Here is a 17076-nt window from a genome sequence, read left to right on the forward strand (position 1 = left end):
CTGTGGTCTTCCGGGTCTTTTGGTGTTGCTGAGCTCTCTGGTGCATTCTTTCTTTTTAAGAATGTTCCAAACAGTTGATTTGGCTACACCTAATGTTTTTGCTATCTCTCTGATGGGTTTGTTTTGATTTTTCAGCCTAATGATGGCTTCCTTCACTGATAGTGACAGCTCTTTGGATCTCATATTGCGGTGAATAGAGGCCAAAATATGCAAATTCTGTCAATGTCCCAATATTTATGCACCTGACTGTACATTTACTAATACATATAATATGAAAAACCCTGGTAAAACACGTACCACGGGGTACTTCATAAACACGTAGACGCACAACGGTAACTAGCGGCTTTTCTTAATATCCTTACACTTACACACTGCACACTTACATAAAAAGGTTCCCTAGCATTAAGGTTTATATTCAAGGTTTTATTCATTACTAAGTATGTAATAAAGCGACTGTATTTTAAGATCTCAGGTTTAGTACATGATTAGCAGGCCGTGTCTGGTGTTATTCTAAACTACTGTTTATTTGCAGACTTCCGGCTCCATCAGTGAAGAAATCGCAACATGCGTCTGCAAATTATGGATCATAGAGAGATAGGCATTAAAATATACTCTGTAATGCAGCCAGTTTAGACTTGTTATTCAGCGGAAAAATGGACACAAAGAGCTGTTGGAGGCTGGACTGTGATCTTACAAACTGACCTATGAACTGTACTGTAACAGAAGAACCAATGGGATTATGCCAACTTGTTCTATTGTATTGCCTATCTCTGTAAGGGTACATATACGGATACTCTATTTCCAGTAGTTAGTCTGCTTGTTCTTTCTTCTGACGGAGGCTTCACCTTTGATGCCAGAAATCTGAATCCAGAGCGCCTGCGTATGTATCGACTGTACCTTGTGATTGTATAATTTGTTTGCGCTAATTGTATTTAGATCACAGCGTGTAACTATCTGCTTTTTGGTGAATAATATCTTTTTGTGCTTTGGAAACACAATCAAAGTCTGAAGAGTAATTATTTATTGTGCGACTTACAATGCTAAATAGCGACATTTTAGAGTGTATAGATAGGTAGGAATCGATACCCACCACACCTGTCCCTGCAGACTCTCTCACCCTGCCCCCCACCACACCTGTCCCTGCAGACACTGAGGCTGCTGGTGGCAGTGTCACCCGTGGCTGTGGAAGGGACTGGGAGCTCCTCTCTTCTGCTACCAACAGTTCAGGTTTTCTTCTGTGGGGGGCTGGGGCAATTAATGCAAGTTTTATTTTTTTCCTGTCAGGGCCAAAGAGTTTTTTTTACTTTCTGGGGGAGCCAATATGTTTTTGTTTACGTGTGGAGGCCAGTGTGTGCTATTTTTTCCTGTGGCAGCCAATGTGTGTGGCTAATATTCCTATCGGGGGGCCAATAGGTTTGCTTTTTTTTTTTTTTTTCTTGCCTGGGCCAATGTGCTTTGTTTTTTTTTTCCTGTGGGGACCAATGTGTGTTATTGTCTTGATATAATAGTGTCTGCTGCTGCTGCTGCTAACACAGACAGTAGTACAGAAATTCCGGCCATTACCTCAGTTGCTGCACCAACCGTGTAAAGCTGCATCCACAAGAGCACAATCTCAGGAGTCAGGTAGAGAGGTGGCCGATATTATACACTTGGTTGAAAACAAGAGAGATGTAATGGTGCTTTCACTTTTTACGTGGAGAACTAGCTGACGTTTATAGCTTTGTAAAACCCTGGAGAGATAGTCCATGTGGATTCTGAGAACGTTGGACAGAAGAATTGGGATAGAACCTATTAAGATGAAAACATCTCTACAATATTGAGGACTCTGACCCTGATGTGGTATCATTGGACTATCCTTTGTATATTATTTCTTTTATGTTTCACATTGATGGTTTTGGGAGTGCGCAGCAGTGGGGCTTGTTTTAATATTTTTTCTGCTGCACCTAGTATAGGACTATGCAAGTTTCAATGGTGTGGCCAATGGTGGCTTCTAAAGACACACAAAGCAAGATTGCAGCACCTGTAAGGCATCTCAGTCCTGGCACATCAATCGGATGCATGGATGTACACCAGGGAAGGGCATTGTAATGGCATTAGCATAAAGTCATAGACACAACTGTTGCAAAAGACGCAAGGAAGTCCGCTACTGCCTTATAAGGAGGGATCCTGCCCCCATAACAAACCCTACCTCCCCAATAGACCCGCCCCCTGCAGGGCTGCTTCCAAAAATTTCCCGGGCTGGTTTTCCATTCCAATCCTGTATTAGGCCGAAAGCAGTTCCTAGCACAATATATATGTGTGTATGTGTATATTTGTGATACCCCACCAAAACACTGTGTTTAAGCCTATGGTGGGTATCACTAATGTATTTGAAACCCCTATAAAAACATATGTGTACTAGTGCAGATAGGGGACCTTATTCAGAGGCGGCCGTACGGTCGACGACCGCACGGCCACCTCGATGTTTTGCCAGTGCTTATGCGCACGAGGGAGCCGGGTCCCTCGTGCGCATGCGTGAGACCCGCTACAACCGACAGTGCCGGTCGTAGCGGGTCTCTTTCCAAAGGGGGCGAGCTGTCGATGTTGATTGACAGCTCGCCCCGTTTGGAAGGCGGGCCGGGGGGGTGGCAGCCCAAACGGAGGCGTTCCCATGGGAACGCCTGCCGTTTGGGGGAGGCCCCACTGACATCACTAGTGATGTCAGTGGAGAGCTTCTGGCTCTGACAGAGCCAGAAGCTCTCCGAGGCTTACGACAAGTGAGACCCTACCCTAGGGTCTCGTCGTAAGCCCCGATGGTCGCGATGGTCTCTGACCATCGCGACCATCACCCGAGCGGTCGTTAGAGCTGTGGGTGTTAACCCACAGCCTAACGACCGCAACAGAGGCGGGCGGTCAGGATGCAAGTGGCCGCCCAGTTTCTGAGCGACCGCTTGCATCCTCCGACCGCCTCTGAATAAGGCCCAGTATGTGGTGAGTCAGCAGCAGGTCACATGACTCATACTAGAACCATCTGCAGGTGGCTGAGGGGGACGGTTATGACAGTAGCAGAGAGGCCTCTCCTGAGGTAACAGACAGTTAGTGAGCCCTGAGGGAGCATGCTAAGGGCTCTATTTATTAACATTATTTTTACTAAAATAAAGTGAAAAAGGGTGTTTTCACACCCTTTTCACATTATTTTAGTTTCACCTGTAGTTATTACAGGGCAATTGGAGTAGAATTAGAAAAATTCTACTCCAACCCCTAGTATCACTTATTTTTAGTAAAGCAGATCGCATTTCCCATAATTGTAATGGGAAATGTGATCCGACCAGAGTTACTAAAAATAAATTGTAAAAAAATACCGGGGGAAGCCCTGTGATAATAACGCCACCTGGAGGTGGCGTTATCCAGGGTCTCCCCCGGTTACCGGGCTCCCACTCTGCTCTAACGGGGAGAGCAGAGGCGGGAGCCGGTACCAGTAATCAGCTATGTGGTCTAAACAGACCGCAAGCTGATTGCTGTAAAAAAAAGAAAAAAAAAATTGAAACATTTTTTTTTTACTTACCTGAATCCAGGGACCGGTGATTGGGCCTCCGGTGATGGCTCCTCTCCGGTCAGCTGGTCTCCCATAGTGCACTGCGGCCCGGTCATCAGGTGATCGGGTCCCAGTGCAGTATGGGAGATCACCTGATCGGGAAGCCCGGAGAAGATCACCGGAGGCCAGGAGGATGCAGGTAAGTGTAATGAAGGGAGGCGGGGGTAGCGGGGGGGGAGAGGGGGGGCCGCGATCGTGGGGGGCGGGGCTTAGCATCGGTGGGGGGTAGCAGCGACGGTGGGTCGGCGCATGCGCGGGCTCTTAGTCGCGGTATGTTTTCCAAAAATACAGCGACTAGAGTGCGGATGGGATCCGCAGGGACAGAGCTTTATCACAAGCTCTGTCCCTGCAAGGGATTTATAGTAAATCCCTGTGATATTGCCTGAATTCGCAATGCGAATTCACTCGGTAATATCACACTACAATCCGCATTCAATATGCGGATTGGAGTGTAACCCCCCTTTTACCACTAAAGGGTCACCAGGTTGCTACCACCTTTGTTACTCCTAATGTACCCACCCTTACCCTGTATTGGTGGTGTACGTCCCCATTGTCAGTGCCTCCACCCAGGTTAATTATTTTGAATGTCAAAAGGGCTCACCTGGGAAAACCCAGTGATAGAATATATAGTGTGGTGTATAGATAATGTGTAATCACATACAATACTGTATCATTTCACTTCACATTTACCACCAATGTCTTCTCCTTCCACAGTAATGGATCTCCCACCGTAATCACTCCAGGTAAGTAAACACACAGTAGTTAAAAAACATTAAAGTTACTTTTATAAGGAATATAAGTAAAGGATCTTCCTTGTACTTTGCATATAAACTGCTGTTAATATACAGAGGATAAACAACTCCATGTATTACATCAATACATTGCTTAATATACAAAACCCTTAAACTTAAACAATGTTATAACATTAGTTAGGAGACTATATGTATAATTAGTTCCAATCCAGAGTTTATAGTCCCGGTTCAGTTTCTGAAGTGTAGATATTGTCTTTGTTAATTATTCTTATGGGGCTTTTCCTCTAGCAAGCCTTCACTTTTCCTTGGTCGTATTATAGACTTTGTCATGCCATAGATTAGTATAACTGGACTCCCCTCCACAATATAGGTAAGTCCATATAATGTGCTTATGCTGGTACCTTGGTAAGTATATAAGCCTTGCAATATCAACAAATATAGTCCTGTGGGGTTATTCCATCACAGTCACAATGAACATAACTATTCATACTCCAAAATAATTATATTTATACAGCAGTCCTGCCAATGCAAACACCAGAGTTTGGTGCTGTGTGCTGTGGATTATAAGTGTAACTGGCACTATTTTAGATAGTAGATGCATACACCAACTCCCCCTGACTTACATCTGCCTCAGGCTGCAAATTCTTCCTGTATTCCCTGAGGGAATAGCTTTTTTTTCCCAGTCTGCTATAGATATTGAGTTATCTATCCCTTTTGGTCCCTCCTCTTTGCTGCCTCAGCTTGCTAGTAAGTCTGTTATATGATTAGGCAGAAATTAAGCCTTTGAGTAATGTAAGAAGGGCAGCTGGTGATTATTGTGAGTGTGGTGCTTGTATTTGTACTCACACCCCTGTGGTATAGAGATACAGCCTCCGGGCTGTCCTTTGTAGTGGGAGCTGCTGCTTGCTTCAGCCTCTGCAGTCAGCCTGAATTCAGGCTGATTTGCCTGCTCCATGACGCCGGTAGTCCCACTGCGACCATTGGTCTGCTGTCTGAGCCAGCCGCCTCCTCTCACCGGGGACCGCCCAGATCGGTGCGGGTCCACCTACCCGCGACGCCACCTCTCTGGCATCATCGGCAAGACAGGGTGGGTGCCACTGTTTCACCTTCTTCCCCAGCTCCGGCTGGGCTCCCTCTCCGGCTCTGCCCCCCTGCGCCCGGCAGCTCATAGCTGCTCACTGGCTGCCCGGGTCACAGGAGGGCAGGCACTGGAGGGATGGATCAGGAGACTGCCCCTCAACTGCTGCTAACAGCTGTTATATGTCCTCTCTCTCACCGGATCCTCTTTTCCTGACAGGAACCAATTCACTCCCATCTATATTACTCCGCCCCCTTCTGCAACTATCACCAATGTCTGTGAAATGTATATCTGCAGCATGAAGCACCAAAGTCCACTGACATCATAGATATCTAACATGCACAGGGTACATACATTTCCACATATTTACTTATATTTACATCACATCACATCTATCCCTACAGTATATTTAACATTTACCTCATAAATGGCATTTTGCTGTAGATAGATGAATGAAAATATATACCTGTTTCAATTGTATATATGAATTATCTCCGTAACCCTAACCAGGGTTACAGTAGTAAATAGAGCCCAAACGGGACACCTGTCCTGCAGGCATGTACCGCCAATAGGAGCTGATCGGCTGCTGTCAGTACCGAGGAACCAGCTGCAGTAATGGAGCTGCTTTCCTGTGAGATTCCCCGCCCCTCAAGAGTCTGACTGACTGCAGCTGAGGAAGGTGGAGAAGGAGGCGACCCTGGAGATGTCAGCATCATCCCCCCTGGATTCCCCTCAGTGAATACAGGGGTCTATTTACTAAGCAGTGTTAGGAGAAGTGAAAAGTGAAGAGTGAAAGGTGATAAGGTGCCAGCCAATCAGCTCCTAACTGCCATCTCACAGGCTGTGTTTGAAAAATGACAGTTGGGAGCTGATTGGCTGGCACCTTATCACCTTTCACTCTTCACTTTTCCTAACACTGCTTAGTAAATAGACCCCACAGGCAGTCCAGAGTGAGGTCTGTACACTACGCACCACTCACAGTCCCCCCCACATATACGTCCAGTTACAGTCTCAGGAGATAGCAGAGATATAAGTGACAGGGAGCAGGATACATGCAGTCCCGATGCCTGCCTCAGTCAGTCATTCTCATTATAGAGCCCTTTTACGCAGGGCTATTCCATGTATGCCTGCATAGTTCAGTCACAGACTCAGTGGCGGAACTCCCGGAGACAATGGAGTCATTTGCCGCCGGGCTCCAGCCCTTAAGGGGGAACCTGGCTCCATTGTCCCCCGGGCCGTTCCGGGCACTGCTATAGAGATGGAGCGCCGCTGATTGACGCTCCACCTCCAGCGGCGTCAATACGGGGGGTGCGGTCACCCGGCTCCTTATTTCCCTCCAGCGGTAGCCGGAGTAATGGAGCTCACTCCTGAGCTCCGCTTCCGGGTCCCGCAATGCACTATGGGAGTGATGTCATGACGTCACTCCCATAGTTCCGAGGAGCAGGCGCCAGGGACGGAAGGCGGCAACACTGGAGCGGGGTTTCAGGTAAGTATTTTTTTTTTTTTTTGTATGTGTGTGCGCTCGCGGGGGGGGGCTCACTACAGGGGGCATTACTGGGAGCTCACTACAGGGGGCATTATTGGTGGCTCACTACAGGGGGCATTACTGGGGGCTCACTACAGGGGGCATTACTGGGGCTCACTACAGGGGGCACTACAGGGGGCATTACAGGGTGCTTTCTACAGGGGGCTTACTACAGGGGGCATTACGGGGGCTTACTACAGGGGGCATTACTGGGGGCTTTCTACAGGGGGCATTACATTGGGCTTACTACAGGGGGCATTACTTGGGGCTTACTACAGGGGGCTTGTAAACGGGGGAGTGGAGTTGTGTATGCAGGCGTGTCAGGCCGCCAAAACGCTGTTTAAAGGGCGTGCATAATTAGCAAAGTAGCGTCATTGTACACGTTGCCTGCATGTATTTCAGGCCGCACTGATTGCTGTGCTTGCGGCGGGTTAAGGCAACCTCAAGGGCAGCTCTCGATGGTCCCGATTAATCCTACATTTCCCGGAGATGACGTGTGTTGCGAGTGGCAAGGGGGCGTCTTTATACACTTGAGAGCGCGCTTAGCTGAAGCTCGCTAAAACATAATGGGCGTCCTTACGCGACGCAGTGCGAGCACTTCATTTACATATCCGGCACTTTTTTGCCAGCGAGCAGGCGCAACTTGCGAGCGGGGCTGAATGAGCTACTAAATCCGTGCCTCAGATTGCCTCTAAAAGTGCTATAATGGAACGGACAGTTTCTTCCTCTAAAATAACCCAGGCAACAGCTAGCAATATATTTCCCCATAGCAAATATATAATATTCTTCACAAAGTGGGATTTAAATGAGCCAAAAGACCATCCATTAACATGCACCACCTTCAAGAAAAAGAGCTCAGACCTTATTGTAAACTGTAAATATAGTTAGATAGGGAAAACTGAGTTTTGAGTATTCAAAAGGTAATTATTTTGTGATTTTTTTAAATATATTGTTGCAATATCTTTATTCTTTCTTATATTGTTTTATGATACTGATTTAACAGTATGTGCTTGTTTTACTACCCACTACAATTCCACAGTTTCTCCACTTGCTGTCAAAGTGTTCCAGCAAAATAAAATCTTCAGTTTGGTTACGGCGTGATTTTGTAGTGTATGGATTAGAAGGATATTGTAAATTGAAATATGCTAGTTGTTACCCATTGTGTGATATTGTCTGTTCAATAAATTACGAAATGTGCATGAAACTAAACTAATGCCTATTGATGCCTGTACCCCCCCCCCTTACCTCTCTGAAGTAAGAAAGAGAACCACTCAATTTGCTCAATCTGTTGGGGTGTTACATATATCTATATATATATATATATATATATATATAAACATACACACAAACACACACACATATATATATATATATATATATATATATATATTGTGATAAACTGGGTCATTTAGCTCAGTAGATGGGTCAGTGGTGCAGTATCTAGGTGCACAATAAGGGTCCACGTGCAGATTTCAGGTTAAATTAAATAAATGGTGCTTTACTGTCAGCATGTGGGCACTGCCTCACTTCTTGGCCCCTCTATAATGGGCAGTCTGCAAACATAATACAGTCTCAGGCTTTAGTCCTGTCTCTCATACGACCTCCTGGCCTGGCTTGTCTGGTCTGCCACAAAGTTCCACAAAGTCTCTTGTGGTCCTTCTTGCGCATTTGCAAGTCTGCACACCGGCCTCCTGGCCTGGCTTAGCTGACACAACTTCACATAAATAGTCAGAGATTTGTGGTCCTGCCTCGCAGGTCTAGATATGGCCTCCTGGCCTCCCACTGGACTGGCTTGGCACATTGGGCTCTTTAGCTGCCTCAGTCCTCAGACTGACTCCACATGCAGCCTGACTGGTTTGCCTTATTAGCCTCACCTGGGCTCTGTACACAAGGCACCCCTTAGGTGTAGTCACACTACCATTTTATACCCTGTGTGGGTGGGTCCCTCTAGCACCGCACAGAATCCATGGCTTTCTATCGCCACCTAGCTTAATCTTGCCAATATATATATATTTATATTTAGATTGCTGCCAATCAGAAGTGGGCAGGTAGTGCTGCTGATTGCCAGAGAGCTTCCCTGTCATACTCCCTGTCGGATTGCAGAGTTTTGACTTTAAATATGATTAGAGTAATACAAAGAACATATTTATAACTTATAAATATCTTCTTTGTATTATTCTGATCGTTTTTATAGGCAAAACTCACCAAAATTGCAGAACTCCCTGGAATACAGGCAGAGACCAGAGGTGAGGCAATAAGAGCTCATCCTCACCTCTAATAGCTCAGACACTGCCTCTAGCTAACCTGTCGGTGTCCTCTTCTTGAGCCACCAGCACACCTCTCACTAACCTTCCTGTGCCCCAGCACTCCTCTCACTAACCATCCTGCCAGTGTCCCCAGCACACCTCTCACTAACCTTTCTGTGCTCCCAGCACAACTCTCGCTAACGTGCCGGTGTCCTCTTCTTCAGCCATGAGTACACCTCTCACTAACCTTTCTGTGCTCCCAGCACAACTCTCGCTAACGTGCCGGTGTCCTCTACTTGAGCCACCAGTACACCTCTCAGTAATCATCCTCAGCCCCCAGCACATCTCTCACTAACCATCCTGCCGGTGTCCCCAGCACACCTCTCACTAGCCTACCTCTGCCCTAGCACACTAATCTTCCTGTGCCCCCAGCACAACTCTCACTAACCTGCTGGTGCCCTCTTCTTGAGCCACTAGTACACTGCTCACTAAACTTCCTGAGCCGCCAGCACATCTCTCACTAACCTTCCTGCCAGTGTCCCCAGCACACCTCTCATTAACCTTCCTGCCAGTGTCCCCAGCACACCTCTCACTAACCTTCCTGCCAGTGTCCCCAGCTCACCTCTCACTAGCCTACCTCTGCCCGAGCACACCACTCACTAACCTTCATGTACCCCCCCAGCACACCTATCATTAACTTTCCTGTGCCCCCAGCACACCTCTCATTAACTGCTTTCACCTGCAGCACATCTTTAGCTAACCTGTCAGCGGCCCCCAGCCCACCATTTGTTAATAAACCCTATACTAAAGCCAGGACGGGCCCAAGCCTAAATTTTTTAGTAAGCGAATATAGATTTTGGCGCCCCTTATATGTATGATAATTGTGTGATTTAAATATAGATGTATTATTGGTCTCGGACTCCAGGCACACTTGATAATAATTGTATAGTTTGTGATAATCTAGTTCTATATGGAATAGAAATAGATTTATGGGTTTAATTTTTAGAAGATTCCCAATAAGGCCAGATGTAGCCTAATGGTGCGTACACACTACACGATATGCTCCCTAAGCGATATCGTGTAGTGTGTCCCCGGCAGGCTGTGCTCAATGTCGTTCATGACATTGAGCACAGCCGCTGAACGATATCATTAACGATATCGTTCAGCGCTGGGCTCTCTCCCCCATTCCCCAACATGCAGCAACCTGACGAGGTCGTCAGGTTGTGCTGCATGTTCAGGCGATGGACAATGTCGGAAACGACCAGCGGGAGTGCGCATCGCTGGTCGTTTCCGACATAACAGTGCACGATTTGTGCACGATTACTGAGCGACTGCACGATTACGATGTCGTAATCGTGCAGTCGCTCAGTAATATCGCCCAGTGTGTACCCACCATTAGCCATTATGGGTGGCAGACAGGTAAAGCTGCGAAAATTTTACTTCATGTAAATAAGCAAAGAGGGGAGGATAAATGATGTAGGTCTGGCACTACCTCCAGTTCTGTAACACATAACTACAAATGATGTGAGTAGTGGATAAAGGTCCCAGTTATGCCCCAGGTTCTGGATAATAATGTGACAATACACAAGGTGAATCTTTAGATCAAAAGACCAGTTTTATATTTAAAAAAAACATGTCATGGACACTCATAACAATTTGGAAATGTGCAATTTTTGTTTAAAGTTACATAAATTAAGATTGAAAAAGCCCGTCATATACAAGTAATGCATACCCCCATCCCCTATACACAAAATGTGACAGCACCCCCTTCCCTTACATACCCAAAATGTGACAGCACCCCCTTCCCTTACATACACAAAATGTGACAGGGAGAGGAGACAGGCTGTGTCACACACAGGGGGGGGAGGGAGACAGGCTGTGTCACACACAGGGGGGAGGGAGACAGGCTGTGTCACACACAGGGGGGGAGGGAGACAGGCTGTGTCACACACAGAGGGGGAGGGAGACAGGCTGTGTCACACACAGGGGGGGAGGGAGACAGGCTGTGTCACACACAGGGGGGGAGGGAGACAGGCTGTGTCACACACAGGGGGGGTGGGAGACAGGCTGTGTCACACACAGGGGGGGTGGGAGACAGGCTGTGTCACACACAGGGGGGGAGGGAGACAGGCTGTGTCACACACAGGGGGGGAGGGAGACAGGCTGTGTCACACACAGGGGGGGTGAGAGACAGGCTGTGTCACACACAGGGGGGGTGGGAGACAGGCTGTGTCACACACAGGGGGGGAGGGAGAGGCTGTGTCACACACAGGGGGGGAGGGAGACAGGCTGTGTCACACACAGGGGGGGTGGGAGACAGGCTGTGTCACACTCGGGGGGTGGGAGACAGGCTGTGTCACACACGGGGGGGGGGGAGGGAGACAAAATATATCAAATGCAGGGAAGAGTATAAAAGTAAGAGGCTACACAGGGTGAGTATTGAAGGCAAAGGCTGCTGTACTGTATACAGGGAATGGAGGGGGCCAGGAGGAGGCTGTTACTTACAACTGAGAGGGAGACAGGCAGCAGGTCATCACATGCAGGGGAGGGAGACAGGCTATCACTGTATTATGAAAAGGGGAGTCGGAGGCTGGCTAACGCGAGAGCGGGGGGCAGGCTGTCACTTGCAGAAAGGGAAGGACTAGGCTCTCACACACAGGTGGAGGGTGGGGGCAAAGGATGTCATGCACAGGAAAGGGTGGAGAGACTTGTCATTTGTAGAAGTAGTACCCCTGGGTACAGTGCCCATGAACCCCTAAACCGGTTATCTGGTTCTAGCTGGGTGTGAGGGCTGTCCTGCAAACGCTGCTCCGTGCGTGCAGAGAAGAGTGTCAGCAGCCAATCCATTCCTTTGCCTCTTCCACTCTCTGGAGCAGGTGACTCACTGAAAGCCTCACCATATGCTAAGAGCTCCTCTGCGGGCCGCTCTACCAAGTGCAGGCAAGCTGCCTGTCATGCATTGGGGGCGGGGCCCAAAAAAAATCCACTGGCCAACAGTCTAGTCGGCCCTACAGTATGTCGGCCAGCCGGGAATATGCCCGCTAACAATTGCCAATCCGCCCCTGCCGCCCGCTCCCATTCACAAAACGCCCTTACCTCAGGTGGACTCAGCAGCAGCCTCTTCACCGGGGAGGTGTATAGTCCCCATTATAGCGTGCTCAGCTTGTCCAAGCTTCAGCTGGATATCCTCCGCACGCCCAGCACCAGCCGTCAGGCAGCTGCGCACACATCTTCTCTGACACACTCGCCTAACCAAACGTGGGCTGCGGGCCATGGCTCCCGCCCTAGCCCTGTTACCACGATCTACCTGCGTTCCTTCGACGTGATGACGTCACGTAACGTCGCACCAATACAAGCAATTGGACGGCCGCCCATTACAACCGCGGTGCAGCTGTGTCACAGTGACACAGTCTGCCCGCGGTCTGCTTCAGCTGCTGGCTGTATTTAATTAAGTTATAAAGCAGCATGGTCCCGCCCGTGGCGCCCTTCACTATGTGGCGCCCTACGTGGCCGCGTACCATGCGTAATTATAGAACCGGCCCTGACTAAAGCATACCTCCCAACATTCTATAATGCTGAAAAGTAAAAACTCGCCCGCCAAAGGTGTGCACGCTCGAAAAGGAGTGGTGACCTACTGTTGAGGGGCATGGCTTGTCACAAAAGGGTGTGGCCTTGTGTGCACTCCTATTTCATCATTCTGGGGGCGTGCTCAGCACTCCTGGAAATGCTGGGTTACCCCCTGGAGACTCTGCCTGCAGAGCAGCGGTGTGTGCTCCCCCAATTTTCCCCGAGGTCACGCATGCATAGCTGGGCCAACGGGGATCAGGTAAGTAACGCAGCTACAGAAGTAGCTGCGATAATACTAACCATGGGGACAACTGCTTTTCGGAGCAGTTGTCCCCTCCCCGGAGCAATGATGAATTGCTCCAGTGTCACGTTTCCCCCACTGCGAGTTGGATACTTAAGTATCCCTTGCAGCAAATTCAATACTTCATCATTGGAGGCCATACGGCCTTCGATGATGAATAGGCCCCTCAATGACTTGGTGTGAGTCATCTCACTTGTCTCTTTTGTTTTGCTACTTTTTGTGGCAGATTGGTTCTTGGACACAGCTTAAAAAAATATGATGATTTGTATTCTGGACATGTAAAAAATCAGGATGGCAATTTGGCAATTTGGTTTTGACTTTGATAAGGCTGGAAAAAATACAAAAACCATCGCATTTAACAAATCACTGCTTCATAAGTTCCCCAGGTTGTAAGCTGTCATCACATCTGTTTGCCTACTTGTGTAATTTGTCTACCTTCTATGTCCCTGTATTATTTATTCTCTATTTCCCCAATGTTCGACTTGTTTTATATTGGGCCTGATTCAGCAAGGATTGCAACTGTGATTACGCACGCAATCGGCCCGATTGTTGCATTTTGTGCATGCGTATGTATTGCATTGTGCGTACGCAATTGGGACTGCGATTGCAGAAACTATGCAGACCCATCGCAGAGTGATTGACAGGAAGTGTCATTTGTGGGTGGTGATGGAGAGTGGTCGACGAAACGCAGACATGCCAGTGCGTTTCGAACGCCGTTGCGGGAGCGTGCATGAATTATCCACTGCGATGCCATAGGCAGCACGAGTACAGAGGGCCTGATTCAGACCCGCTTGCAAGCGCTATGCGCTCGCAAGCGGGTCAATGGCCAGGCAGTTCGCACGCGCGGCGTGTGCACTGCTCATGCGCGAACCCCGGAGCGAGCGAGAAATATCGCATCCAAAAGGGGCGGCTGTTGATGTTGATCGACAGCTCGCCCCATTTTGGAGGCGGGCAGGGGGGTTGACTGGCCAAATGGAGGCGTTCCTGAAGGAATGCCTGCCGTTTGGGGGCGGCCCCACTGATATCACGAGTGATGTCAGTGGTGAGCTTCCAGCTCTATTAGAGCCGAAAGCTCACTGGGGCTTGCGGGAACGAGACCCTACCACAAGGGTCTTGTCGCAAGCGTGATGGTCGTGACCATCACCCTGGTCGCTCGCAAAAGCTGTGGGTGGTCACCCACAGCTATGCGAGCGGCCAGGAGGCCGGTTAAAAAAAAAAAAAAGCGGCCGCCCTGATTCAGAACGAGCGCTCATTTTTTGCGAGCGGCCTCTGAATCAGGCCCACAGTGCGTGCAATGAAGTTAGCAATTTCTGAGAAGGGGCTGACCTTGTGCAAGTGTGCTCCGATTGTACTCAATGTTACCGATGGTTTCGCAGTCTTGCTAAGCAATACGGATGTGTGTAAGGTAAAGTGGGCGTCCTTATGTAGTGCTGCAACGGCATAGCGATCTCAATGGATTAGCATATCATCGCAGTCAGACTGCGTGCGTAATCGCAGGTGCGATCGCAGTTGCGATCCATAGTGAATCAGGTCATTAATAATAACTAGAGATGTGCACCAGACCATTTTTGCTGGTTTTGGTTCTAATTCGTCGGGCTGTTTTGCCAGAACCACCATGGACTGGTTTTGGTTTTGATTTTTTTCAGAAACTGGCCAAAAAAGTCTAAAATCACATCATTTGATCTTTTTTTTGTCCAAAGAGTACTATTAACCTCAACATTAATTTCCACTCATTTCCAGTCAATTTTGACCACCTCACAGCTCACAATATTGTTTTCATCCAGTTTAGGCCAAAATGTTGCACTGAGCTAACTGCTGACTAAGCTAAGTGACAGCAGTGGGCGGCACAAACACGTGGTAGTTCAACTTGCAACATGGCACATCAGGAAACAAATGTTTTCATTAATCAAGAGGCATGAGAGAGATGGAGACAGTATTTGGTTGCTCTTCTCTAAACTGATTGTTATCCATTTTTCAACTTGCAGGTCACTGCATGGAGTCATAGGGCATATATATGCATATGAACACTAGGGTAAAGCGCACGCAACAGTAGAAACAATACAATTATTTATTTATTTGATGGCACAGCTCTGTTCCTGCGTGGACTGGAGCCACATATATGCATATATATGCAAATATAGGCTTATATATGCATGTGAACAAAGCATACCAAACAGTACAAACAATACAATTATTTAATTTCTTTTTTGATGGCGCAGGTGCAGCTCTATTCAAACTGTGTGGAGTCACAGGGCTTATATATGCACGTAAATGTCTTACTGATGGACACAGCACAACCAATACAGCAGAGTATAGCACAGCATACAGCAGCGTGCACCCCTTATACACATTGACAAAGAAGCATAGCCACTTGTGACTTGTGAGTCTGGACACAGCCTATACAGCAGAGTACAGCACAGCATACAGAAGCCTGCACTCCCTATACACATTGACTAAGCCGCACAGCCACTTGTGACTTGTGGATCTGGACACAGCCTATACATTTGAGTATAGCACAGCATATAGAAGCGTGCACCCGATAAACACATTGACTAAGCTGCACAGTCAATTGTGACTTGTGGATTTGGACAGACCCTAAACAGCAGAATACAGCACAGCATACAGCAGCTTGCACCCCCCTATACACATTGACTATGATGTACAGCCACTTGCGACTTGTGAGTCTGGACACAGCCTACACAGCAGAGTACAGCACAGCATACAGAAGTATGCACCCCCTATACACATCAACTAAGCAGCACAGCCACTGGTGACTTGTGAGTCTGAACACAATCTATACAGCAGAATACAGCACAGCATACAGCTGTGTGCACCCCCTATACACATTGACTAAGAAGCACAGCCACTTGTGACTTGTGATTCTGAACACATTCTATACAGCAGAGTACAGCACAGCATACAGAAGCATGCACCCCTATACACATTGACTAAGAAGCAAATCTACTTGTGACTTGTGATTCTGGACACAACCTATACAGCAGAGTACAGCACAGCATACAGCAGCATGCACCCCTATACACATTGACTAAGAAACGCAGCGACTTGTGACTTGTGATTCTGGACACAGCCTATACAGCAGAGTATAGCACAGCATACAGAAGTATACTTCACTAAGCAACACAGCCACTTGTGAGTATGGACACAGCACAGCCTATACAGCAGAGTTAAGAGCAGCATGCCTGACAAGGAAATGACAGCCGAGAGCCGTCCACGGCGCCTTATATACAATCCAAAACAGTGAGAATCTGACGCCGTAAGGATGATGTTTTGCCTCGAAGTGGAATCTAAGTCAGACGGAGGACCTGAGCTGTCTCTCGGATTGACTCGGATTCCTAATGTTCGGCAGGATCGAATTTCAAGGAATACGTACTGCTCATCTCTAATAATAACCTCTAGTGGTCCATTCAATTACTAAAGACACAGCTAGACTCTAATACACTATTATGATTCATCCTTATTTATGTTCTATATAACTGCACCCTCTTGTCACAAACATACATGAAAATAAATAATAAAAATAATGCAATATACAATATAATTTCTGTCTTTTCTTACCGCGTATAAAAGACTCACTGGGGATAAAGAATGCTGCAACACACATTCCAAATAAAATCAGGAGCTTCAGACACCAAAACCTACAAACCATAATACAAACAAAATCAGTATCCACACTACAGTTACTATAGGTTGAGTCTCCCATATCCAAATATTCCGAAATACGGAATATTCCGAAATACGGAATAATTTTGGCATGACTGAGTTAATGAAACATTTGACTTTGATGGTTCAATGTACACAAACTTTGTCTAAGGCACAAATTATAAAAAATATTGTATAAAATTACCTCCAGGCTTTGTGTATAAGGTGTATATGAAACATAAATTAATTTAATTTCTGTTCACACACTTTGCTTGACCCACAAAATTATTGAAAATATTGTATAAAATTACCTGCAGGCTGTATATAACACATAAATGTATTCTGTGTGTATATTGGGGTCCCGCTCCCAAGA

The 17076-nt window shown here is 47.3% G+C and overlaps 1 protein-coding gene across 2 annotated transcripts in view; it reads right to left on the reverse strand.

The window, feature by feature from the left end:
- The window catches only part of SERINC4 (serine incorporator 4), a 119104-nt gene that overhangs the window by 79868 nt on the left and 22160 nt on the right, over positions 1–17076 (reverse strand). For both annotated transcript variants that reach the window (XM_088473009.1, XM_088473008.1), the window contains exon 4: positions 16620–16699. In XM_088473009.1, the coding sequence (XP_088329135.1) occupies positions 16620–16699 (80 nt within the window). The remainder of the gene's footprint in view (positions 1–16619; positions 16700–17076) is intronic.

Source organism: Taudactylus pleione, unplaced genomic scaffold, assembly GCF_031769625.1.
Source record: "Taudactylus pleione unplaced genomic scaffold, aTauple2 ptg000129l, whole genome shotgun sequence".
Taxonomy (NCBI): domain Eukaryota; kingdom Metazoa; phylum Chordata; class Amphibia; order Anura; family Myobatrachidae; genus Taudactylus; species Taudactylus pleione.